The 26,498-nt window shown below is 46.2% G+C and overlaps 1 protein-coding gene across 3 annotated transcripts in view; it reads left to right on the top strand.

The window, feature by feature from the left end:
• Nucleotides 1–26,498, top strand: part of wscd2 (WSC domain containing 2) — a 76,177-nt gene that overhangs the window by 5,439 nt on the left and 44,240 nt on the right. For all 3 annotated transcript variants that reach the window (XM_018749144.2, XM_018749143.2, XM_018749146.1), the window contains exon 2: nucleotides 22,839–23,763. In XM_018749144.2, the coding sequence (XP_018604660.1) occupies nucleotides 23,436–23,763 (328 nt within the window). In that variant the 5' untranslated portion in view covers nucleotides 22,839–23,435. The remainder of the gene's footprint in view (nucleotides 1–22,838; nucleotides 23,764–26,498) is intronic.

Raw genomic sequence — 26,498 nt, 5'->3', positions numbered from 1 at the left:
CACAGCAAATAAGTAGATGCAGATGCTTTCGTTCAGAGTAACTTGTATGGCTTGCTGTTTACTCATTCAAATACCCATGTACCATGTTCCATAATGGTTCAACAGCAGCATTTTAATTAGATTGGTGCTGTGTTCAGGGTCCTTTACTAACAGTGGGCAGCAGGTGGTATTACAGTTCAAGTGCTACCTTGCACTTGAAGCGCCCAGGTTCAAATCTGACCTTCTACTATTGTACCCTTAGTAAGGCACTTATGCAGATTTGATACAGTAAAATTAATCAGCTGTATAAATTGGTGCATCACTGTAAACAGGTGAACAATGGAAGTCTTTTAGAGAAAAGTCTTGGATAAATATGTAAATTGGGTTTCTCATGTGCATTTGGGGGGGTGTGGTGGCACATTGGGTTTGGCCAGTGCCTGCTGTGTGATGGGTTTGGTGTTCGAGTCCTGCTTGGGGTGCCCTGCAATAGACTGGCATCCTAGCCAGGGTGCCTCCCCTCAGCCCTGGGTCCTGCGCCTATGGGATAGGTTCTAGACTGTCCCGACCCCACTCTGAACAAGCTGTTGTTGACGTTGGTTGGTACTTTCATTCAGCTGCTTTGATGGGGCTCTGGTAACACTGGAGTAGTGTCCCTTCTGCTCTATGGCTGTCTTGTGTGCAAGGTGTTTAAATACGTTGTATGTTATGAAATTCCCACAAGATTGTTTATGAATGGGTGCAGCACAACAGTATAATTTTACCTAGTTCTACTATATAAACAATTTACATGTAGGTGTAATCTCTTCCTGGCTTCTTGCTGTGTGTTCAGCACAGTCTTTATGGATTGTTTTGAAACTGGCAGAATAAAGTAGCGCGTAATGGAAAAGTGACGAACTCTAAAATGATACTTTATTGGATATAAATAACTGGAGTTATATAGGTATAGAGTTTGGGTTATTCTGAATTCTTCCACTGCATGATGAAACACTTGTCACTTCCTAGTGACTGACAATTTAGCCAATCATGTCACATGGCCTTAAACCTCATTTTGAGTTTCACACTTTTGAAGAAAAACTCTGCGTTCACTATGTACGTAATGGAATTTGAAGGCGTTCATTCAAAGAAGTGGGGAAGGGGGGTACACTGTCTGCACTGTATCGTGTTGTGTTAATGTGTGCCTTTGTACTCTTCGCTCGGAATAGTTCAACAGTCCTGGCTCTGAAGGTCAGAGCAACACTGACATCCCAGAGTGCAGCTGGCTGTAGGACATCAGGGATGCGTTGACATACAATAAGACTGCATCAAGATAAGACCGTTAATGGAGATGAGCCTCTTCGTAGTGAGGGATTTGTAATCGCTTACAAATAGTACACTTCTCTTGAATGTTCTCTCACTTTTCATGGGGAGGGGGCATGTCAGCCTGGGGTTTGGGACAAGAATCATGATACCAGTTTCTGTGAAGCCCTACTTTGACTCTCTGAACTTACTGGAGAACTGCTGGTTTATGGGTGTGTGGGTGCCCGGCATACACTTCACAATTTGTCTGTAACTGCCTTGTGCTTCCCCATGGAAACCCTGTTTCGTATTAAGCAGCATATTAGACACATGCTGATTTTCATGGCGGCGTAGTGAATTTTGCAAATTATTTCCATATTGAAGCAATTAATGCCGCCTTAGATAAGAAGCCGTTTTTTTTGCAAGAAAAGATTAACAATCTCGTTTAAGCAACAGTTTTCGTGAACCCCTTCATTTGAGTTGTATTTAAGGTTTGTTTGTGTTTTGCTTTTTTCTTTTAATGGCATGAAAGATGACTGTGGAAGATGAAGGATGTCTGCTTTCTAATGAGTGGAGTAGCGGTAATTAAAATTGGGACGCATGTTGTTTAAAGCCACTGTTTACTGTGATGTGAAATGATGCAGAAGGCCTTTGATTGCTGTGACATTGCATTGATCGTTACGAGATTGATTGATCGCTGCAACATTGACTGAGCGCTGTGACTTTATCACTGCGACATTGAATAATCGCAGCCAGTGTCACAACTGCACCAAGACCCAGCTTAGAAAGCAACCATTAAAAACAGAGTGTACTGTCCCTTGAGCTTCACATTGCCTGATGGCCAAGTCTCGAGTCACAGAAGGTAATGTTTCTTTCCCAAGGAAAGGAACATATTAATGGTGTCCTCAGAAATACCTTCATGTATTGTGCTCAAGTGTCCAACCGGGCCATAAGCCTCTGAATTGTGTTTTTTGGCCGTGAGTGCTGCACAGTCCATTTGCAAAGGAGAGGTGCCTGCATGCATTAATGACAACGGCGGGACAACAAGCGTCCAGTGCACTTTCTGTTCATGGCTGTTGAATTGCATTATCTGTTGGTGTGTGGCCCGGGCTGGGAACTGTCCTCTGGGTTCAAACCCCATTAAATGCAACAAGAGCTGTAAGGAAGTGAAATAAAGGTGAGGGAGAAGAGATTTTAAGATTACATTCCTGTGTCCAAGCAGAATGTGCCATCAACCTTCGAGAGCAAAGCAACACAAAGAGCAGAAACCATGTCAATTACTTTTTAGTCCCCATTTTAAGGGATTATTCTAGAATATTCTCCTTCTAGAAGGGGGGTCTGGAATCTTTTACTTGAGCTAGGTTTGCCATAATTGATGTGAGTGACTGAGACTGACAGAAAGAAGGAACCAGGATGTAGCAAGTCGGGGTTTTTTTTTTAATGGAAGAAGTACAGGGAGGGTGATACATATAGTAGTCAGTGGCTAAATTACCAGTTGTTCATTGTATGAACCCTGTTTAACAAGGGGAGGGTCCAGTTCAAAAGTTTTAGCACATCTAAGACTCTCTGCTAAAAAAAACAGTGCACTTTTCCTGGAAGTTCACCTCCGGTTACCCTTGAGGTAGCATCTGAGAGGATAATCACAGCTAAGAGTCTAACTCTACGCCTGAGTTGTGGCCTGGTGTGCATTAACCTAGGTTGACTGGATCACTGAAAGCATCTCATTGACCATCTGTCTTTGTGTCCATTAAAGATTGCACATTAGCAAGGCATGTTTGTCAGTGCACCGTAGCTCTGTGGGAGCAGGAGGAGGGTGATGGTGATTCAGTCCTGCTAATGCGCTGCAAAGGGCGGCATTGGCCTTTGGTTCTGTGTGGCGTTGAGTAAGAGAGGGATTGAGGTGCATCACTTTTGTGGACATGGTAAGAGCAGCGCAGTACAATACCTTACCTGTACAGCTTAGTGCTGCGCTCACTTTATAAACGGGTCATGCAAAGTGTGAATACACTGCTTTCCTATGATTTCACTGTGCCAGGCCTGAGTGTGGGTTCTGTGGGGTAGTCTGCTCATATTTTCTTACTGTTTGCTCATGGAGGTGTCTTTGAGGTCAGTGGGGTACAGTTAAATGTAGCAGGCCAGAGAAGGGTGACTATTCCTGCTGTACACAACCCCCAAGATCACAAAACATCATGCAGACTCAGGAGCTGATTCATTAGGACACTGCTTCTTTCCTCTAGGGTAGCAGCATGATCTATTCAGACAGCGCTGAAGCAATGTCCATGTTTTTTTTTTTTTTTTTTTTTTTCCCTCCCCCATTGTATTGTTGATTTACTGACAATTCCTTAAAAATAGGAAGAAAGGAATGGCTTAAAGAATAGTCTTCCTGCTTTTTTCCCAGGTTTTTAGTCTCTCTCCCTCATTCTTCCTGGGAGATACCACAGACTGATATTCCTTTGAGATGGTTTTCTTACTGGAGAGCCCAGTGCCTTCACCCAAGCATCTCTGGCCAGTGAAAGCAGGGTCTGTTGTGCGTTTCCCTCATGTACTAGTCATTGTCAGCAACTGGTGTGAGCCAGGAAACCCAAGCTCTGGTCACATGGTCTGCACTGGCTGGCATTTCTTGTGTTGCATATTAATACACACACACACACACACACACACACACACACACACACACACACACGGATAGCTTGCAACAGCCTGTTTTTCATCCAAGAGGATGAAAAAACACGCCTTTCTCTAATTGTGGCATAGTGTTAGGCGCTGTGGTGTAAAATGGGAGCAGTCCTGCTCTGAATATGTGACTGGATTCTGTTCTGAATCTGTAGTAGTGGAGCTTGAACACAAAAAGAAGACACTTCAGATCCTGTCTGTTGCATTTAACCCAGATAAGTAATCCTTGAGTATGAAGAAGTGAAATGACAAGTGACCAAGGCAGTTTTTGTATAGCTGATTGGTGGGACTGGCCTTCAGCAACTGAAGGTTCTGGAAAGCATGCCACACTAAACCACCAGACCTGGTTTGACATGGTTGCTCTTAGCTCAAGTTAATATGAAAAATAACCCAGTGTCACGCTCCTGGGAACGAGCGGAGCAGCAACACCTGCAGCGAATTGACACACGGGATAAAAGGAGTTCCGAACCACACCGTGGCGCGGATTCTTGCAAACGCCCTTGTGGTCTTGCAGTTTCAGCGGTCTTGTTGTGGTCTTCGCACTCTGTTTGGTTTTCTAGTTCCTGGTTTCTGACCCTCGCCTGTTTGCCTCAACTGCAGAGTTTTGCCTTGCCTGTATAGTGATGTCTGCACCCTGAAGACCCATGTCTGTCCTTGACCTTTAAGTTTGTCTTGTCCCATGGACCCTGTCAAAGAATAAAACCTGCAATTGGGTCCAATACTTGCCTGTCTTCAGTCTGCCTATCCTCAGCATGACAGAAGAATCCACCTCTATCAGATCAGACCCTACGACAGATCCTGAAGGTGGTTGGAAAAACTGGTACATAAGCCACCGGTCTCCCGACCTGCCACAGCAGCTGAACTGGACGCCGTGAGCGTGCTGGCAGCTGCTTCCGCTGTTCCGCCCGTGTCATCAGGCCAGCCAGCGAAAGGCCCCTGGCTGACCACGCCGGAAAGGTATGATGGCTTGCCTGAGAGATGCCGGGGATTTATTATGTAATGTGAGCTGGTGTTTGTTAGTCAGCCCCATGTTTATAGCTTAGATGCCAGTAAAATCACCTACCTAGTTGCACTGTTAAGCGGACCCGCACAGGGCTGGGCTACGGCAGTCTGGCACAAGCGGGAACTCGCCACCTATGAGCGCTTTCTTAAGCAGTTTTAGGCGGTGTTCGACCACCCTCTGTCGGTGCACTCAGCCAGCGACCGCCTGATGGTGATCCAGCAGGAGAGTTGGAACGTGGCAGACTACTCCCTTGAATTCTGGATCCTGGGGGAGAAGAGCAGCTGGAACCAGGCGGCCCTCCTGGCCTCCTTCCGCCGCGGGCTGCACCCTCGGGTCCAAGTAGAATAGGCGTTCCGAGGGGAGGACTGGACCCTGGACCGGTTTATAGAGAATGCTATCATGGTGGACACTCTTGCACGAGAGTATCTGCTCTGTCCCTGGCTACCCCCACAGGAGGCACCACTGCCCCCTGAGGCTCCGGAACTGAGGAATCGGGGAGCAGAGGTGAGTGCCACGCACTGCACCATGACACAGCTGGCAGTCCCTCTAGAGGTGTTCTGGGGGGGCTCTCGGGTACAGGCCCGCGCTTTGATATATTCAAGGGCCTCCAACTGCTTTATGGACATGTCCTTCGCTGAGCACCGCAACATCCCGGTACGCCCCTGCATAGCCACATGCCGTATCTGTGCCCTGGACAGCCAGCCACTGGGTACGGGAGTGGTGGATAAGCAGACCGTGCGGCTACGAGTCCAGGTCAGGGCGTGTCACTCTGAGGACCTAGAGTTCTATCTTGTCCGGTGCCTGGAGTCCCCTGCGATTTTTGGGATTCACATGCCTGGAGAAGCACTACCCAGTCTTCTCCTGGAGCCGGGGGGGGGGGGGGGATTAGTGGTGTGGGGAACAGTGTGCCACCTCTAGCCTAAACCTCCCCTGTTGAACTACCACCGTAGAGAGCCCGGAGACGACTGAGGAATTCGTCGTACCACGTGAGTATCGGGACCTAGTCGAGGTGTTCAGTAGGATTAAGGTGGCTACCCTACCCCCGCACAGGCTATGGGATTGTGCCATTGATCTGCTGCCAGGCGCGACTACCCCTAGGAGTCAGATTTACCCTTTGTCCCTGCCTGAGCAGAAGGCCCTCCAGGAGTATGTGAAGGAGGGTTTGGTCTCTGGCATCATTAGACCCTCCACTTCCACAGCAGCCGCCGGGTTTTTCTTTATTACGAAAAAAGGACGGGGGGGGGGGGGCTGCAACCTTGCATTGACTATCAGGGGCTGAACGCAGTCACGGTCAAATACCCACATCCCTTGCACTCATCACCACGGCATTGGAGCAGGTCCACGGGGCTCAAGTTTTTACTAAACTGGACCTGCACAGCATGTACAACCTCGTCCAGACGGGAGGGTGATGAGTGGAAGACTGCTTTCAGCACCTCCCTAGGCCACTACAAGTACCTGGTCATGCCGTTCAGCCTAGCTAATGCGCCATCCGTGTTCCAGGCCTTTGCCAATCATGTGTTGGGAGACCTGGTGAATGAGGGGGTGCTGGTCTACCTTGATGACATTCTCATCTACTTCCAGATGATGGACCAGCATGTCCACCTGGTGAGGCAGGTGCTACAGAGGCTGCTGGAAAATCAGCTATACATTAAGGGAGAGAAGTGTGTTTTCCATCAAAACCAAGTCTCCTCCTTTGGGTTTGTCCTGAAGGACAACGGTGTGGCCATGGATCTGAACAAGCACCAGGTGGTGCTGGACTGGCCCCAGCCTACAACGATCAAGGCCTTACAACGTTTTTTGGGTTTTGCTAACTTTTATCGCCAGTTCAACTCGGTTGCAGCCCCTCTGACAGCTCTGACACAGGGAAAAAGGACAAAGCTGGCATGAACTGAGGAGGCCCAGACCACATTTCAGACCCTTAAAGAGCGGTTCATGAAGGCACCGATCCTCCGGCACCTGGATCCCTTGCTTCTGTTTGTGGTGGAGGTGGATGCTTCGGAGGTAGGAGTTGGTGCTGTCCTCTCCCAGAGACAAGGTAATCCTCCAAAACTTCACCCATGTGCATTCTTCTCGAGGAAACTGACTCCAGCCGAGTGTAATTACGATATTGGGGACTGGGAGTTATTAGCCATTAAATTGGCATTAGAAGAATGTCAACACTAGCTGGAGGGCGCTAACCACCCATTCCTGGTGTTCACAGACCACGGAAACCTAGAGTATCTGCAAAAGGCATGGTGGCTGAACCCCCGGCAGGTACGCTGGGCCTTGTTCTTTACTCGTTTCCGGTTCACAGTGTCTTACAGGCCGGGGTCCAAGAACGCCAAGGCAGATGCCCTGTCCCGCATCCACGGCTGGGACCCGGACAGGGCATTGCCCGCTTCAATATTTCCAGAACATTGCGTCATGGCTCCGGTGAGGTGGCAGTTCCAGCAGGAGCTGCAGGCAGCACAAGAAGAGGACCCAGGACCTACGGGAGGGCTAGAGGGGAAAGAGTACATACCAGTCCGACTCCGACCGTCCCTCCTGCACTCGGCTCAACTCCCCAGCGGCTGGACACCCGGGCAACCGAAGGACCCTGTCCCTACTTCATGACCATTACTGGTGGCTGTCCATGAGGGAGGATGTACCGGAGTACATCAAGGCCTGTGAGACGTGTGCCCAAGCCCAGACTCCCACTCAAAAGCCTGCAGGTCTGCTGGAGCTGCACCCTGTCCCAACACAGCCCTACAGTCTTTCACCTGTATGGCCTTCCAGAGGACCGTGTCCCACAGTTCACCTCACGGCTCTGGAAGGCCTTCTGAAAGAAGCTGGGAGTTGCGGTAAGTTTGACATCTGGGTATCATCCATAGGCTAACGGACAGGTCGAGAGACTCCATCAGGACCTGGGATGGTTTTTGAGGTCTTGTTGCGGCTGGAGGCAGCAGCATTGGGCCCGATATCTGCCATGGGCAGAGTACGCCCACATCTTCCTGCCTCATTCCTCTACCGGAATCACACCGTTTCAGTGTGTTCTAGGGTACCAGCCTCCCCTATTCCCCTGGCATCCAAAACGCACTGAGATTTCGACACCTGGTATCAGAGGAGTGAGGAGACCTGGAGAGCGGTCACAGCCCGGCTACGCTGCAGTGAGATCACCACCGGAGGCCCGTCTTCTTTCGTCCTGGACCTGAAGATGCGGCTCCTGTCCCGGAAACTCGGCCCCCACTCTCATGCCCCCGGGAGCGAGCGGAGCGGCAACACCTGCGGCTAACTGATGACACTGGGGTAAAAAGTTCCAAACCACACCACAACGCAGATTCTGGCAAACGTCCTTGTGGTCTTGCAGTTTCAGCGTTCTCGTTGTGTTCTTCGCACTCTGCTTGGTTTTCTAGTTCTTGGATTCCAGCCCTTGCCTGTTTGCCTCGACTACAGAGTTTTGCCTTGCCCGTATAGTGACGTCTGCACCCTGAAGACCAGTGCCTGTCCTTGACCTTCAAGTTTTGTCTTGTCCCATGAACCCTGTCGAAGAATAAAACCAGCAATTGGGTCCAATACTTGCCTGTCTTCAGTCTGCCTATCCTCAGCATGATGCGCACAAGTTTTGTAGACCTTCTAATAAAAAGGCATCCAAAAAACAACCTGTAAAGCAGAACATAGTTTTTATTTTTGCCCTGTCACACTGAACTACCAGCTTTATGGAAGGATTGACTTGATGAATATCTGCATATACAGCTAGAAGAACCTTTTTAGTTTATAAACATTACATTTTAGTTATTCTAGAGTAAAGGAAACTGGAGACACATGCACACAATGCATCTGAGTGGCAGTAGAGGAGCTTGTTGCTTCTCCTCTCAACACTGTGGACATGTCAACTGATCAATGAATAAATTGCTTCCATGCACATATTTTAAGTGCAAAAGGGTTTGCCTGACTTCTGACAGTAAATTTCCCTCCTAAAGAAGCGAAAATCCTCTACAGTCGCCTCCAGGATTCCCACTAATCCTACCCAGCCATCATCATCATTGGCATCCATCAGTCTAGAAAGACCATGGAATCCTACCCAGCAGTTCAGTGTGATTCACCCTCTTGGTGTTCCATGTTCTTCAGCTCAGCCCTCAAACTTCATTGTTGACTTCACATCGTTTCCTACTAGCTAATAGCCTTGCTGCAGATATTTGCATCACTGTGGAATATTTCTAACATTTGGTTCTTCAACCTTAATGTTGAAACATACTGTATTTGGCAAAGGGAAGGAAAACCCTTTCATGACAATTAGTTTGCAAAGAGCCTTCTTGAAATGGCAAACATTTTCACATTGTTAGTGCAGCTGAAAAGAACTCCTTAAGAACTTTATAGGAGCTGACAGTACTGAGGAATCAAACCAGTTTGTTGAAGCCATCAGTCCTGGTGGCCTAAACATGGGGAATAGGTGATTTGTATCGCCAATAGTAGCATTAAAAATAAAAATGTATTTTAGTAAACCCTTAATGGAGCTCTGAGGTGGCGTGAATAGCAGAGACAATTGAATTTTTTTTCCACAACTGTGGATTAAACTGGACACATGAAATTTTGAAGTACATGCTCAAGAGATTTCAAGTTCCCTTTACTTTTAAATTTTGGTTTGTCTTATCAGGGGGGTATTTTCTGTACATATGGAGAAAAACAATTTGTCACGCTTTAAGAACAGATGCCATAGTTTCTTGTTCCACAAGAGTGGAAGGATTTCCTATTAATGCATGAAGGATTACAAAGATCATTGTCATTGTTAGCAGGGAAAAAAAGGTAGTGCACTGAGGCAGACGGTGATGAAGTCAAAGAGAATGATCCAAAGCTGGAGGATGGCCTACACTTAATTGCAGTTCTGCTGTGCGGATGGGATATTCTAGTGAGAATTTAGCATCCCCTCACTCTTATTTCACTATTGATAATTGTTGATTTACAAAATTAATCTGTTCTATAATTTATCAGTTGATTTTGTTATGGAAGAAGTGCAACTTCTTTCTTATTATTTTTCCCTATTGAAAATAATGGGATATAGGCTATTGTTATCCAAAATTTCAATTTCTACACCATTTTCAGGAACGGATTAGCCCTAACCCCAACTCCTTAAATGCACATACATACTCAGAAAACCATCAGCTAAACTTTTCCTACTAATTGCTCTGCTGTCTCCATAGTCATTGATTGAAATAACACACCCAGTATGAGGTTTGGCTCACAAGAAATTGAGAGATGCCCGCGTGGAAGCGCTGTAGTGCAAAAGAGAAGTTCAGTCTTGCCTTGGGCCATCTCACTGAATTAACTTCTTCTTTTTTTAAACCTACAGTTTTGTGCAACAAAAGTACAATAGAAGGGCACCTCTGAGAACTTGAACTGGCAGCCTCTGCTTCATACCCTTTACTGCTATCTGAATGGTGATGGTTTCTTCCACCACAAGATTTGGTGTGTCATAAGTTCAGTTGTGGTAGATTCTCCCACATACCATTTCTGCTGCTTTTATGAATCACTATACACATAAGCTACTAAGGGGAAGTATCTTGCACAAGGGTGCTGTATCCAGAGGTGGGGAATCAAACCTATGATTTTCAGAGCTAAAGGCAGTAGCTCTAACCACTATACTACAAACTGTCATGGTTGAGTGGGGTTCACACAGATCGTGTAGTGTGGTTGTCAAAGGTCTACACAAAAAACGCACTTCAAACCACACCTTTGAATTGTTGTTAGGTGCTATTTTAAGTGTCCCACACAAGTCAAAGTTTCACTTCACAGTTTGATCGACACTTGAAGGTGGTAGCAGTACTACTATCTACTACCAGTACTTTTCATACTTAAGCGTCCTGTAATGTATCGGTTGCTCCTTAAATATTTTCCCAAAAATTGGACTTAGCCTGTCTCAAAAAAAGCATCCCAGATCTGAAATATTTTGGTTAAAAATGTCAATATTATATTATGGCAGTTGTGTTACAGGCATCATCTGTTTGTTCATTATTTAGTAACACGGAGTGGGTTTTTAATTTCAGGTGAGCTTGTCCTTCCTAAAGCAACCCAGTCCCTTCATTGCATTTACATTACATTTATTCATTTAGCAGATGCTTTTGTCCAAAGTTGCATAGATCTCAGCAACAGTACAATTTATGCATTACATTAAGAGAAGGAGACATAGCTGCAGACATGAAAGTCTCAAGCAAATCTAGTTTGTTCCCTACCACTTGCTGCACCGAGGTACATCGTTCGAGTAGGTGCATAAAGCACAGGATCGACAGATCCCGATACCCTCCCACCATTTTTAAAAAAATATAAGATACACATATAAGCAAGTACAATGCCAGAGTAGTGGCTGAATAAAGGTTGTATCTGGGGATGCTTATGCAGTTACGATGCGTGAAGAGTTACACCGTAAATGAGCTGGAGAGATCTTGGGTGAAGTGGATCTGGAAAAGGTGAGTTTTCAGACCCTTCTTGAAAATAGACAGAGTTTCCGTAGATCTGATTAACAGGGGAAGGTCATTCCACCACAACGGACCCAGAACCGAGAACCTCTGAGCTTTACCTTTCATGCATGGGACCACCAGCCGAGCAGAAGTAGATGAGTGAACAGGCCTGGCTGGGGTGTAGCGGTTGATTAAGTCTTGTAAATAGCTAGGAGCAGTTTTATTGATGCATTTGTACACAGTAACCAGGGTTTTGAATTTGATTCGGGCAGCTAGAGGAAGCCAGTGCAGAGAAATGAGTAGAGGATATACATGGGAATGGTTTGGCAAATCAAACACAACTTGTGCAGCAGCATTCTGTAGAAGCTGTAGAGATTTGATGGCAGTAGCAGGAAGGCTACACAGGAGAGAGCTGCAGTAGTCCAGACGGGAAGTTACCATGGCCTGGACAAGTAGTTGAACAGAGTCAGTAGTGAGATAGGGACGGATCCTACAAATATTATGCAGGATTTATCTGCAGGACCGGGTTGTGGCTTCGATGTGCTGAGAGAATGACTGACTCGCGTCAATTGTTACTCCCAGACTCTTAGCCAAGGAGGTAGGCGAAATGAGTGAGTTGTCCAATTTGATCAACAGATTGTGACAAGACGACAAGCCAGCTGGGAGGTAAAGAATCTCTATTTTGGAGAGGTTGAGTTGGAGGTGGTGATCATACATCTATGAAAAGATGTCCGAGAGGCAGGCAGCAATGCGTGCGGAGATGTCTGACGCACCAGGTGGAAAGGAGAGGAAGAGCTGGGTATCATCAGCATAGCAGTGGTATTTGAATCCATGGGAGGCTATGACCAGACCGAGGGAGGAGGTGTAGATCGAGAAAAGAAGACAACCCAATACCAAGCCCTGCGGAACACCGATTGAGAGAGGCAGAGGAGAAGAACGAGAGCTCCGCCAGACCACTTGATAGGATCTGTCAGAGAGGTAGGACTTAATCAATCTTAGTGTTGCACCTTTGATCCCAAGCTGGTTAAAAGAGGAGAGTAGAATCCGGTGATTGAAAGTGTCGAACGCTGCAGACAGATCGAGGAGGATGAGGACCGAGGAGGGGGAGGCAGCTCTAGCAGCTTGAAGAGCGTCAGATACCGCCAGAAGGGCAGTCTCAGTGGAGTGACTAACTTTGAAACCAGACTGATAACCATCGAGGAGATTGTTCCGGGTGAGGAAATCAGAGAGTTGATCCCAGGCTGCCCGCTCTAGGGTTTTAGACAGGAAGGTGAGGAGAGAGACCGGTCTATAATTTTCAACCAGATTGGGGTCCAGGAAGGGTTTTTTTAACAGAGGTGAAATCAGAACGGTTTTGAAGGGAGCTGGGAAACAGCCAGAGGAGAGCGAGGAGTTGATGATTGTAGAGATGAAGGAGGAGAGTTGCGGGGAAATGTTCTGAAGGAGTGATGATGGGATCGGATCAAGCGAGCAGGTGGTGGCTCTGCGCAATTTCAGGAGGTCAGAGACTTCAGATTCGGAGAGCGACTTGAATTTGGAGAGGACAGCTTCGCAGGGAGGTCCAGCATGAACTGGGCAGGTTGATGGTGAGAATTTATCAGTGAACGATTTGACTTTGTCTCTGAAAAACAAAGCAAAGTCTTCAGCAGTGAGAGAAGAGGGAGGAGGAGGTGGTGGGGGACACAGAAGGGATGAGAAGGTGACAAAGAGTCTGTGTGGTTTTTTAGATGCAGACTGTGTTTTGTTGTGGAAGAAGGAGATTTTAGCTGAAGAGACAGCAGACTGAAAAGCAGCTAAGAGTGACTGGTAAGCATCCAGGTCCGATTGAGTTTTGGATTTACGCCATCTTCACTCTGCAGCTGGCAGTTTAGTCCTGTTAGCACATAAGGTATCAAACAGCCATGGCAAAGCAATGGGGCATGCTGGTCTGGAAGACAGAGGACAGAGAGCGTCAAGAGTGGAAGATAGGGCAGAGAGAAAAGTGTTAGTGGCATCATCTGTAGATAGATCTGAGAACTGTGGAGCAGAAGGAAGATCGGCCAGAGTAGCAGAGGCAAAGCAGGAAGATGAGAGATTTTAAGTTGCGGCAAAATGTGACAACAGGTGCAGGAAGAGACAAGGAGTTAGTGGTGAGGGAGGGTTGAAAGGAAATGAAGAAGTGGTCAGAGACATGCAGTGGAGTGACAGAGAGGACGGGACAGCCACAGTTGCGGAGAAATACAAGGTCAAGACAGTTGCCCCCTTTATGAGTAGCAGGGGATTGGGACAGGGAGAGATCAAAGGACTGTAGGAGCAACAGAAGGCCGCTTGCATGAATGTCATCGACATGCAGGTTGAAGTCATCCAGAAAAATCAGTGGAGAGTTGTCCCCTGGCAGAGAGCTCAACAAGATGTCAAGGTCATCCAAGAAGTGGCCAAGAGGGCTAGGAGAGCGATAAAGGACAACCACAACAAGAGTGATTGGGGCCATTGACAGCATGCCATTCAAAGGAGGACAGATGATGCAAGTGAAGAGTAAGAATAGAGTATTCCCACAGCGGAGAGATGAGCAGGCCTGTGCCCCCACCTCTGCCAAACAAACAAGAGGTGTGAGAGAAGGAGTAGTTAGTAGAGAGTGCTGCAGGTGTGGCTGAGTTGTCTGGGGTGATCCAGGTTTCAGTTAGGGCCAGGAGGTCCAGTGAGAGATGGGAGGCATAGGCTGGTATGAAGTCAGCTTTTCTCACAGCAGACTGGCAGTTCCAGAGACCCATTGAGAAAATAAAGCAAGATGGAAGGATTGAAAGGTGAGGATAAACCAGTAGCAGCAAGAGCGCCCAGGTCTCCGGCGGTGGCGAAATCGCACAGCTCGCTTACCATAGAAAACTTTGAAGGTCGACATGTTGGACGCATGATCCCTTGCGGACAGCTGTACTGGTGGTCTTCCTCAGTGGACTCCCGCAGGTAGACTCCCTTGTCTTTGCACCCCAAGTCTTCGAACCAAGAAGCTGCTGCAACTGCTCCCGCTACGGGTCACCAGCTGCTATTTAAAGCGGGCTGCAACCAACCAGATGCGATTAATCGAACCACGGAGTCACTCCTACTCCTGCTACAGGACACAGAAATGATCCAGAGAACGGTCGTCCTAACAAACCACTAAATACTACTTAAACAAAATAATTACAGTGCCACGCAATGCTACACAAACACACAACCGATTGTATCTATCAAGCCACACAGCTACATGAAATGAATGCGCGACGGGAAAAAGCGGTAGCAAAACAACTACACTTACCCGAAACATCACAAACAGCAGGTGCGCACATCCAACGCAAAATATAATGCACAATGAGAATACTGTACGCAACCCAACAATCTGTGCCACTATTAATAATAGAGGAGCAAGTGGCGTAAACTTCCTAAAGCAGCAACTGCTCTGCTACTGTACATGCATAAATAATATACTTGGATCCCCGAGGCTGGTGGATGGTGCTCTGTGTAGTTGTGCCTCGTGCTGCAGTGCTCTCTGCTACCCCCTAACCTTGAGGCGTCCAGGAGAGAAGGAGGAGGTGGCAGCATCGCTTCACACACTGCCATTTGGGGCCTTGGTTTTGGGATCCCCAGATCTGAAATTGCTTCATGACGCTTTCTCTGTTGTGATGACATGGGCTGCTCTCGGCATACATACTGTGCTTTTGGAATAACATGTCGCACACAGGAGCCACTGCAGGGCTGTGGCTGCATGACCCACACCTTATGCTGCTCTGCTCTTTGTGCTTGTGTGAGGACATTTGGCTTTCACTGACCACTTGGGTCATGGGGTTCCAGAGCCTGTCCTAAAATCCCTGGGTGCAAGGCTGAGGTGACACCCTGGACGGGACGCCACTCCATCACAGGGTATCACTCACAGGCACGCACACACAGACACACACACACACACACACATTCAATACACTGCCGACAATTTAGTGCCACCAGTCCACCTGAACTGCATGTCTTTGGACTGTGGGAGGAAGCCAGAGCACCCAGAGAAAATTGACGCAGAAATGGAGTGAATATAGACTGAGCCAGATTCACCCAAATAGCCCAGGCACTCTTAAATACTGGAGGTCAGAAAATAATTGTAAGGGGAAAAAATGGATAATACAGAGTATGGTGAATGTGTGACAATGTTCCCATAACCCAGTAGACAAAAAGAATCGGGCTGCTGAGCTGCACCCTCAAAGTGTCAACATTGTTACTATGGCCTCACTCACATACATTAGGATGTGGTTCACAAACCTGCTGTGAGTCCCACCATTGTTTATATCATAATGTACTACGGTTGTCTCCTAGCACTGAGTTTAGCATGTCAGTCCGGTCACCTTGGTGTTCGTGTACCACTTCTCTTTGAGGTTAGAGATGAAGCCCTGATTAGGATACAACTGTGAAATAAGTGTTCATTTATTTCTAAATGAGCAATTAAAGATGGAAGCTGGAATCAAGAAATGTCGTTGCTCCCTAATGGTGGTTTGGTTCTAGTCAATCTGACATCTTTTAATCTTTTTACTCCATCTTTATCTTTCTGAAGCTCTGCATGTGTCTCAGGGAACTTGTGAGAAGGAGCACACACTCTAAAAATCACTTTGTTCCTGGTTTTATTTCCCAGAGAAGGATTGAGACACTTGAGCACATTATAGGGATGAGAGGAAACGCATTTTTTCCTTCATTGTCCAACATCCATGGATTGTATTTCAGTAAACTCGTAGGCTTATATTTATTCATTTAGTTGACACTTTTCTCCAAAGCGATTTATGATCTTAATCTACCTACAGTTATTCATGCACTTATTGGATTCTCCTCTACATTGGTACTTATTCCATTTAGTTTTTACTGTATTAACTCAGAATAAGTACCTTGCTAACAGGTACAGCAAGAGGTGGGACTGAGCCTGCAATCTTCTAGAGTAGCAGCAGTGGGGTGACTCTAACCACCACACCCCAGTTTGCAGCATCCAAGACCCATGAATTCCTGAGAGAGAGAGACTGACTCACTTCAGAGTACAGCTTGTGTGTTTGTAACTGCCGTATATCAGAGATCATAACAAAATACTAAAGAATAAAAGGCAGAACTACAGTGGTGTCTCAGGCTCTGTGAAGTCATTTGTAATGTTAGCTAATGTCTGGCTACAGCCCAAGAACAGTCAATTATGCTGTACAAGGATGAAAAGTCTAAAAAGCAAATTTGATTTAAAAAACGACCCTGCTTTCTTGAAAAATATGTTTTTGTAAATAATACTATATGAGTAAAACACTCAGTTTGATCTTGTCATGATTTTCATGAGTTATTTCTCAGAACGCAAGCACAGAAGTCTTTTCTGAAGAGGTCGGGTTTAGATCTGAAAGGTTGTGGTTCACAAGCCAGGATTTGAGTCCAGAGGTGCGTGGTGGCGGTTCAAAGAGCGAAGGTCGAGATCTAAGGATCAAATGACAATGTCCAAAGTAAAGCACAAAGAAAGGCAAGGTTTCTCAACGAGATCCCCTGATTTACTGCGGACAGGTATCCTCCTTTTACTAAGTGCTTTAATTAGGTGCAAGTGTTTAGCATGGGGGGTGCAGTGGCGCAGTGGGTTGGACCGCAGTTCTGCTCTCCGGTGGGTCGGGGGTTCGAGTCCCGCTTGGGGTGCCTTGCGATGGACTGGCGTCCCGTCCTGGGTGTGTCCCCTCCCCCTCAGGCCTTCCGCCCTGTGTTACCGGGTTGGCTCCGTGACCCCGTATGGGACGAGCGGTTCTGAAAATGTGTGTGTGTGTGTTTAGCATGTGCCTAGGATTGACAGATTACTGTTCTCTGAGGTATTTTCCCCAGAGGTTGTGACAGATCATTTTTACAACCGATTTAATGCAATGATGTGAACATAGTGAAGTGAGTAACTTCTTTCTACAAGGTCAGCACTCAGCAGTAACACCATGTTTTTATTTTGTGTGAACACAAGAGTAAGGATCCAGTGTGAACGTGAGATGCCAAACAAACGTGTTTGTGTAAGATGCTGCGGAAGGCCCGTGGCCGAAACACAGAAATGCTACATGAAGCAGAGAAATCCTCCAGGTGTGGAGAGGACACCTCTTTAGGATGTGGGCCACTCAAGGTTGGTCTGTGCTTTCTGAGTCGAGTTGGGTCGATAGGTTCCACTTGTACAGGTGCCGCTTTAAACCGGTGTAGAAGTGTGCAGCTCCATGTGTTTTCTTTTAATGAGCAGAGTCAGAGAAACATCTGTATACTACTGGATACAGTATTACTCAAGGGTCTCAACAGCTGTCACGCTAAACATCAAATTTCCCAAAAAATGTTCACCTCCAAGCAAAAAGTGTTAAAATCATCATAAAACATATTACATTAAGCCAGTCAGCTTGAAAAAATTTATCTCTTGATCATTTCATAATTTTTCTGGTAGAATTTCTCTCTCTCTCTCTATATATATATATATATATATATATATACAGTATACACAGATAATAATAATTTTTATGTCTTCAGTATTCATTGATGTGGAGTTTGGAATAATTTATTGCATTAAAGCAGGAGTCTGTATGAAATTACCCCATGTTTGTGAGTCTGTGTGCGCACGCCAACACACAGTCAAGTTTCCAGAACTCTTTTGAAGCCACACTGGAATTGTCCCACTAAACTGTTTCTTCCAGTCACCATAGTTTACTTATTATTACTTATGTATTAGGAATTATGCATTTGGAACACAGTCACACACGCAAAGATTCGGAGTCGCTACAAACTTAAAGTGTCAGTTTACATGTGTCGAGCTGCCGTTACATTACAGCAGCACTCTCGGCACACGCCTGGCATCCTCTCAGCGTGGAGGACGTGGGGGGGACAGATGTATCTGTCTCCACAGCTAACAGTACCTTGACTGTTGCACAGCCCCCAGTGACAGGATGGGATCAATTATTTAGTCAAGGTTGGAAGGGTTTTTTGGAAGAAAAGGTTGGAAGAAGGTCTGAAATCCCACATCCTGCTTTAGAACCTCTGATCAAGGTTTAACCCTAAATTACACTAACAAAATTATCCTGTGGTATAAATGGATTAAATGTTGTAAGTAGCTTAACATTCTATGTTGCAATGGAGAACAGCACCAGCGAAAAAAATAAATATTAATGTACTGTAATATCAGAAAGTAAGCACATTATAGAATAACTGAACAAAAAGGCAGAAACCTTCAGTTTGCCAACGCATAGTGAACAGGAAGTTGGGGGACAGCGTTGGGGTTACTGCAATCTTTGTAGTGTGTGGTAATATGGTCAGCTAGAATGATCATAATTGGCTTCCTTTGCTTATTCAGAGTACTCTTAGATGTGTAAAGTGCTGTTGAGATCCAGCATTTTAGGAAAAAAGTATTTGGAAACCCATTAATCTCCTTTTCTGGAAAAAAAAAACTGCAAAAAATCCTTGTTTTGGAACAATGTTCATTTAAAAAAGCTGCCGCTAACCCTAATTTAACCCTGAACCTAATCCTAATCATAACCCTTGAACCTTACCCAACCCTGAACCTAACCCACACATATTAAAAATAGAGCCTCCAGTAGAACCCCCACCCTGAGTAGCTGTTTTACCTCATTAGAGATCTGAATCTGAAGCTTTACAGAAGCTACTTGCGGTATATACCTTGTTCTGTGGCTCAGCAGGTTTCCCATGGACCTTAAACCCACAATGGTTTTAGTTATAGGTTCAGGTCCTAAAGCATGAGGCTTCCAAGCAAGGTTGACAAAGCATATATTATTGCTGCTACTGCAGTAATCACCCCAACACCCCCCACCTTTACCTTCTTGAGAATCTCCTTATTAAATACTCTCGTGTGAAAGTGAATTAATGGCACCACAGCTGTTCTGCCTCAATGTGCTGCGCTTATGGTCATGCATTTCCACTAAAATAAACAGTTTTTTTATGGGGGGATATAAACGTGCCCCCAAACAAGTCATACTGTCATATATGAGGGGAGATGAGAAGTAGGACCAAAAAGTGTGGTTTTCATTTAAAGTGGTGAGTTTATTGTGTGGGGTGAATCTGAAGTCCAGGTCAAAGAGCCAAGTGAAGGTCTAAGCCAAGGGAGCAAAATTCATCCATCCTACTGATCTGACAGCCAGGTTGAAGTTCAGGCGGAGGTCGAAACCGGAGGAGGCAGGAGTCAGGGAGGAGGAGGAGTCAAGGAGCTAATGCGGGAAGACCATTTTCTCAGTGAGATTCTGCAATTAGAGTATGTGATGTGGTTCTCTTTATACCTGCCCTTAACTTTCTGTAGGTATGCAAGCCTGATTTGCTGAGGCATGGTCCGCGGCATTACACATACCATGTTTTTTGTTTGACATAACACAATTTCACGAGGGTAATTGCAGATGGAGACCACTGGTGTACTCTTTCCATCAGCCATGAATGTTTCCCTTTAAATGTCTGTAACTTCTGAGTTTCCCTGTGGCGCAATGTCCCTTCGTCATAAAAACCACTGTGTTCTTCCAAAAGTGCTGTAACACCAACACATCACGTCTCTTTTCCGCATTGTGCCTCTCCAGTGGCATGTCTGGAGTGTCTTTATGAGCTCAGCCCATCAGTCAATAGCCATTCTTCTCGTGTCCTTTAGCCTGGGCCACAGTAGTAAAAATCCAATTCCAGAAATGACAAGACCGCCGTCCATCGCAGCCCATGTGACCAAGTCCTCGCAACTGGCCTGCAGACTGCATCCTATAGCCTCAGGGAGGATTTGTGTGACTCCAAAGGGTAATAACTGCTGTATGCTAATAACACTGTTTATAAGTGAAAAAGTTTTGAAGCTGCATCAAGGATAGCAAGAGCATTTTCCTCTATGCGCCAAATGAGGAGGGAAAATTGGACAGTCATTCCACAGTACCACTAAAGGTACTGGAGGTGAAAATGAGTTTCCTGTCCAGGAAGGGTCAAGGGAGGAGACAATAACGGATGAAAGGGTGTCAATAACAATAACATGAGACAGGAAGCAAGAAAGGCGGGTCTCATTGATGGCAGCCCGGTGGGAGGTGGTGGCATCACTGTGGACCATCTGTCAGAAACTGCGTGCACTGCAATTTACACACGTGATATTTTGTCAACATTGCTCAGTTTTACACAGGTAACAGACCTAGTGCAGAACAGGAACTGGTGCACTTTGAATGGTAGAAAATTGGCTCGTAAGAAAAATTGACAGTGATTTGAGGTTTTGAAGAAGGGCTTTGCCGGCAACAGCAGTTACTGTGAAATACTCCAGTAAAATCTAATTACAACAGTGTACAAATAGAATAAACATTTCCAGTTTCTTTATGTTTCTTCCATGTTTCCAGGTTTTTGTCTGTCTATGAGGTTTTTAGCCCTGCTCCAGGATTTTATGTATGTCGATACACTGGACTAAAGGCCTCTTGGCCTGCTGATATTTATATTTCTCAGTGACAGAGCCATATTACCTTTTTACACTACAAATTTTGTCTTTTCTTTTCGTCAGCTATTTTTTATATCAGCTGAAAGAGGGTGCAGACACAGAAGTAGGGTTTCACAGAAAAAATTGTCAGAATATTTTCAGTGAAATTTCCTGCCATTTTACTAACCAGTTCCTTTCTGTTCATAGCAGAGACTTTTTTTTCTTGCATAGATCTGTCATCCAAGCATCTTTCTGATGCCAGTTTAGTACTGTTGTTCTCTGTGTGTTTATAGTGCATTTGGAACAATATCACACGTAACCTTGCGGAAGAAAAAGGTTTAACCACTTTATTGCTCGTTTGATTTTCTGTTTCACCCGTGTTGGTCAATAAGTGAACCTAACGGCTGAGATCATTCCTTCATCTTGCTCATTTCCCTTTTCTTCAGTGCAAACCTTGTATCAGTCTTTAAATGACTGCACTTCCTTATTAGTCATGACGAAAGCAGCTGTGACAGCTGTTCTGACTCATTCGCGTTCTTCCTTCTCAGTTATGAGAAATGTAATAATGAACCCTCAGTGCATCATGTGTACTTACGTCCACAAATCGCTGTCCGTTTTGTGCCTTTGAAAGCTCTCGTAACCTCAAACTGGCATCACAATCAGATTCTTGATGATACTGGTGATCCAGTATCACCCAGGATTGGCCTTAGCAATTGTACGGCCCAGTTTGGTCCATTTTTTGGGGAGTCTTGGATTTAATATTATTTTGGATTATGGATTATCAGGAATATATGAGATTCCAAAACAGTATCTATCAGATGCTATTTTTGCATAAAACATGTCAAAACAGAAGTTTAAAATTTTTCAGTCTCTTTCAGCATTTTGTCGAAAAAGGTTTTCACTTCAACACATATGGATAATATTCTGAGGCTGTTAAATTTATCATGGAGCATGTTTGAGTTTAGATGTTTAATTTTTAATTTTGCTAAGCGCTTTCCTTCTGCTGTTCTGGTTTCCTCCCACAGTCCAAAGACATGCAGTTTAGGAGAATTGGTGACTCTAAATTGCCCTTAGCGAATGGGTAAGTGTGTGTGTGTGTGTGTGTGTGTGTGTGTGTGTGTGTGTGTGCTGGATAACAAAGCCGCTGCAGTGTGGGCAGGCAGAATGGAAAAATGGAGCTGGTGGGGCACTTCATTTTGTTTTTAGTAGGATTCTGTCCTTCAAAGTATTGATTTTTAATTGGAAACTTGTACTCTCAGAGCCACAGGGCATAGTATCCTGTGACCGTTAATTTGTACCATTGTATTACCATTGATTTTGAAGGGCCGACCCTCCTTGCAGTCATGTAATGTGGCACTGAACTCCGCTGTGGGAGTCCATTGAAGCCACAGCAGAGCCTAAAACGGATGATATAGGTCACAGAGAGGGTGTCCATTAGGCCTGACTGCCGCCTGTCTGGCGCCTTTCCCTGATGCAGACACACAGCAAAGCATGCTGGGTAATTTTAACTCTTTACTTTGTCCTTCAGCATCAGGGGTACAAAGTGGGCAACTTGTTTAAATTGCAATGTACTGTACCGATACTGTATATGCTGCCATGGCAAATTGGTACTAATTTAATACAAGTTTTATGCAGATGTGTCCCTTTGTCAAGAGTTCTTCTGGGTTGAATGTAGAAAAAGTAAAATGATAGGAATGCAAGTAATAGAAAGAGAAGAGAAAATGTTGTAACTCTGAATTAGGATATTATTTAAGGTAAAATACACCGGGGACACTGAAATGATGTCTTGGTAAAGGATCTGGATTTATAATTAATAGCCTGGAATTGAATGGACTAAACCTGAACTTTTGCAGAATTAAAACAATACTTAATAGTTAAATTGGTAAAGTTTAAAAATTGGTACCCAAGTTATTTTCATTCCAGGAGGGTCAACCTTGCAGTAGAGCCCCGAGATGTACTGTAAATACTCAGTTTACAACACAAATTCATTACAGATTATCTTTATCTGTCTTCTCTGCCATTCTGTGTTGTGGGTGATTTTAACATCGTGCCTTTGTGTAAAAACGGCTCAAGGAGCAGCAGCGCAAGACTAATGCATCTGATTCACTTTCAGACATTGAAACCTGCTGACTGTCCGTGTGTGGATTTTGTGAATGACTGACTGTTTTCCAAACAAAGATAAAGCGGAGCAGCAGCAAGTGAATTTGGCACATGAAGAACCGGAGCGGTCATCACAGGCAGAGCTGGTCCTTTTATTCTGGTGGGTGAAGGAGAAAATGGCCCAGTGGATCAGTAGCCCCTGGCCAATAAGAGGGAAAAGGTGGCACTTGGCGATCATCTTTCATGGTGCAGCCGAGTGCTCAACTTTCACGACATGACCCCTCAGTCAGAGCTGTCTCCTGTGTTTTCAACGCCAATTTAAATAGGGGAAGGGAGAGGGACAGCTGCTGAAGGGATTCTCAACCTCGCTGGAACTGGATGTGAGAGAATGCCTCTTCATGATCTCTTCTTATGTGTGTTTTTTCCACACTAATAGTGCAGTTTTGCAAGTGACCATTGAAACTTTTTCTTCACGGGGATTGTGTTGCCTGCTGGCTCTGTTAGTGTGGACTTGTAAGAAACCCCTGCGGTGATTTGCACTCACTGGCTTGCACTACCTGCTGCATGCTTGCCGAGGCTCACGGATGTTGCAGCGGCAGCAGGATCCAAGATGGTGAGACCCCTGCTGAGGCTACAGCGCTATTTCCGCAGGAAGCCTGTGCGCTTCTTCACCTTCATCCTTGTGTACCTGATGGCGGGGAGCCTGGTCTTCCTGCATGCAGGCTTTATGAGCGACACCACAGCAAGAGGTCGGGACAGTGGAGGGGCAGGGGACGGGGCTGGAAACAGAGTCCTGGGAGGACATGGGCTCGTGCCTGGGAACATCCGGATGCTGACCAAGAGGCACGGCCCATCCTGGCCGAAGCTGGACGACAACACCAGCAGCTGGAATCGTGCACTGAAGGGGAGGTCATCCAAGGATACAGAGGAAGGATGCGGTGAGTAATGCTGTGCTGGGAGGAGAAATGCAGTCATGATCGAGGCTGGTTCATCAGAGCTCAGTGTATAAAGCTGTCTGCATCTTTACAAAGACAGATTGTGTGCTGGGGGCTAGGTTACTCTGTGAAACAGCACAAATTACTTTCTCAAAGCTTCCAACTGGCAGTGCTTTCTGGCAGCAACGGCAACCCTTTACGAACTTAGCGACCCTGCGGACCTTCTTGGTCTTCCCTTGGCTTGTGCTGTCAGACAATCACAGACCAGCATGAAAATAAGTGAATGAAAGTCCTTAGAAACTATGGAGTTCAATCACACACACACACTGTCTGAAACCGCTTGTCCCAAGCGGGGTCATGGCAAACCAGAACCTAACCCAGCAACACAGGGTACAAGGCTGGAGGGGGGTGGGGACATACCCCTGACAGGACACCAGGCTATCGCAAGGCACCCCAAGCAGGACTCGAACCCTAGACCTACCAGAGAGCAGGACCCAGCCAAGCTTGCTGCGCCACCACTCCCCCATGGAGTTCAACAAATTACTAAAATAAGTAAAAGCAGTAATTGCATCTCTTTTTGTTCTTCCTTTTGGTCAAAACATTATACATACATACATTTTCAGAACCGCTTGTCCCATACAGGGTCACGGAGCCTACCCGGTAACACAGGGCATAAGGCCGGAGGGGGAGGGGACACACCCAGGACAGGACACCAGTCCGTCGCAAGGCACCCCAAGCAGGACTCAAACCCCAGACCCACCGGACAGCAGGACTGTGGTCCAACCCACTGCGCCACCGCACCCCCTCTGGTCAAAACATTATCAGTGTGCTAATTCGCACTCAGACACTCCTTCCTCAAGATAGATGTTATTAGGCCCAACTTAATTCGTGGTGCAGTAAGGGCCTAGCTTTCAAATCGTACAAGAAGATCAAAGCCATCTACTTTGTACCCAATTAGCATGACATTTCGATGCCAGCTGTACTTTAAATGATCACAGGTATGTTACTCGTTCCCATGGAACTGGTGGACATGTCTGATCAGACCGGTTATATTTTTATAATCCCTTATCACTGAGCAGGGCATTATATTAGAGCTGAGATCCTCTGAGATTTCCTTAGGAAACAACTTGTTCCCCTTGTCTGCTCCCTTGGAAACAAACAGTGAAGCCAGTTCCCCATCAGTGAGTCATTGCTAAGAAATGGTAGGGAGCAGAAGTGTTTGCAAGCAGACAGATCGTTGCGTATCCTCCGAAAATATCCCATCTGTGATGCTGAACTGTACTCTGTATGCATCTGTAAGAGTGTGCAGCAGATGAGGGTCTTGGGAAATGAGAACAAATCACTGTATAAGGTATCACTGTGTGTTGTTCAGCTTGGGATACCTGCTGAAGACTTCTTGCTTTGTACCTGGCAGGGAAAACACATACATCACACATCCATTTAGCCTATTTGCCTCCCGCATTGTTTGCATTATAAATAACGGACTTTGGGAGAGGGTGTGCCACTTCACCTTCACTCTAGTCAAGTATGACAGACATACATTGAAAATCATAGAAAGAACAAGGAGTATTTCTAGCTACTAATGAGGATTTTTTCTGTATATTAATGGTTAAGCGGTGAGCAGGAGCAATTAGCAATTATTTATTTTCCTCTTACATTTCCATTTATTCATTCAGTAGACATGTTTGTTCAAAACAACACTCAGAGTACACACACACACACTTTCAGAACCACTTGTCCCATATGGGGTTGCAGGGAACCAGAGCCTACCCAGCAACACAGGGCGTAAGGCTGGAGAGGGAGGGGACACACCCAGGACGGGACGCCAGCCCATCGTAAGACACCTCAAGCAGGACTTGAACCCTAGACCTTCCGGAGAACAGGACACGGTCCAACCCACTGTGCCACCGCGCCACACCACTCAGAGTAAGCAACTGTATTTCAGCAACAGACACACAGCTCTCAAAATACAGTCAATTAGTCTAAAACCCTTCGGTGGGCTCACCACCTGCCGGAGAGGACATAAGGGGCCGGTGCGTTGTGATTTGGGCAGTGGTCGGGGCCGAGTGCCCGGCTGACCCAAACCTCGGGCGCCAACTCTGGCTTTTGGGACTTGGAATGTCACCTCACTGGCGGGGAAGGAGCCTGAGCTAGTTCAGGAGGTTGAGAGATACCGTCTAGATATAGTCGGGCTCACTTCCACTCACAGCTTGGATTCTGGAACCACTCTTCTCGACCAGGGGTGGACTCTCCACTATTCTGGCATTGCCCAGGGTGAGAGGCGGCGGGCGGGTGTGGGCTTATTAATAGCCCCCAGTTCAGCCGCCATGTGTTGGAGTCTACCCCGGTGAACGAGAGGGTCGTCTCCCTGCGCCTTCGGGTCAGGGAACGGTCTCTCACTGTCGTTTGTGCTTATGCGCCTAGCGGCAGTGTAGAGTACCCGGCCTTTTTGGAGTCCCTGGGGGGCGTGCTGGAAAGCGCTCCCACTGGGGACTCTGTCATTCTACTGGGGGACTTTAACGCCCACGTGGGCAGCGACGGTGACACCTGGAGGGGCGTGATTGGGAGGAACGGCCTCCCTGATCTGAACCCGAGTGGTGAGTTGTTATTGGATTTCTGTGCTAGTCACAGTTTGTCCATAACAAACACCATGTTCATGCATAAGGGTGTCCATCAGTGCACTTGGCACCAGGACACCCTAGGTCGGAGGTCGATGATCGACTTTGTAGTCGTTTCTT

The sequence above is a fragment of the Scleropages formosus genome, chromosome 19, assembly GCF_900964775.1.
Source record: "Scleropages formosus chromosome 19, fSclFor1.1, whole genome shotgun sequence".
Taxonomy (NCBI): Eukaryota; Metazoa; Chordata; class Actinopteri; order Osteoglossiformes; family Osteoglossidae; genus Scleropages; species Scleropages formosus.
The sequence above is the reverse complement of the archived record's forward strand: the minus strand, read 5'-3'. Positions and strand labels throughout refer to the sequence as shown.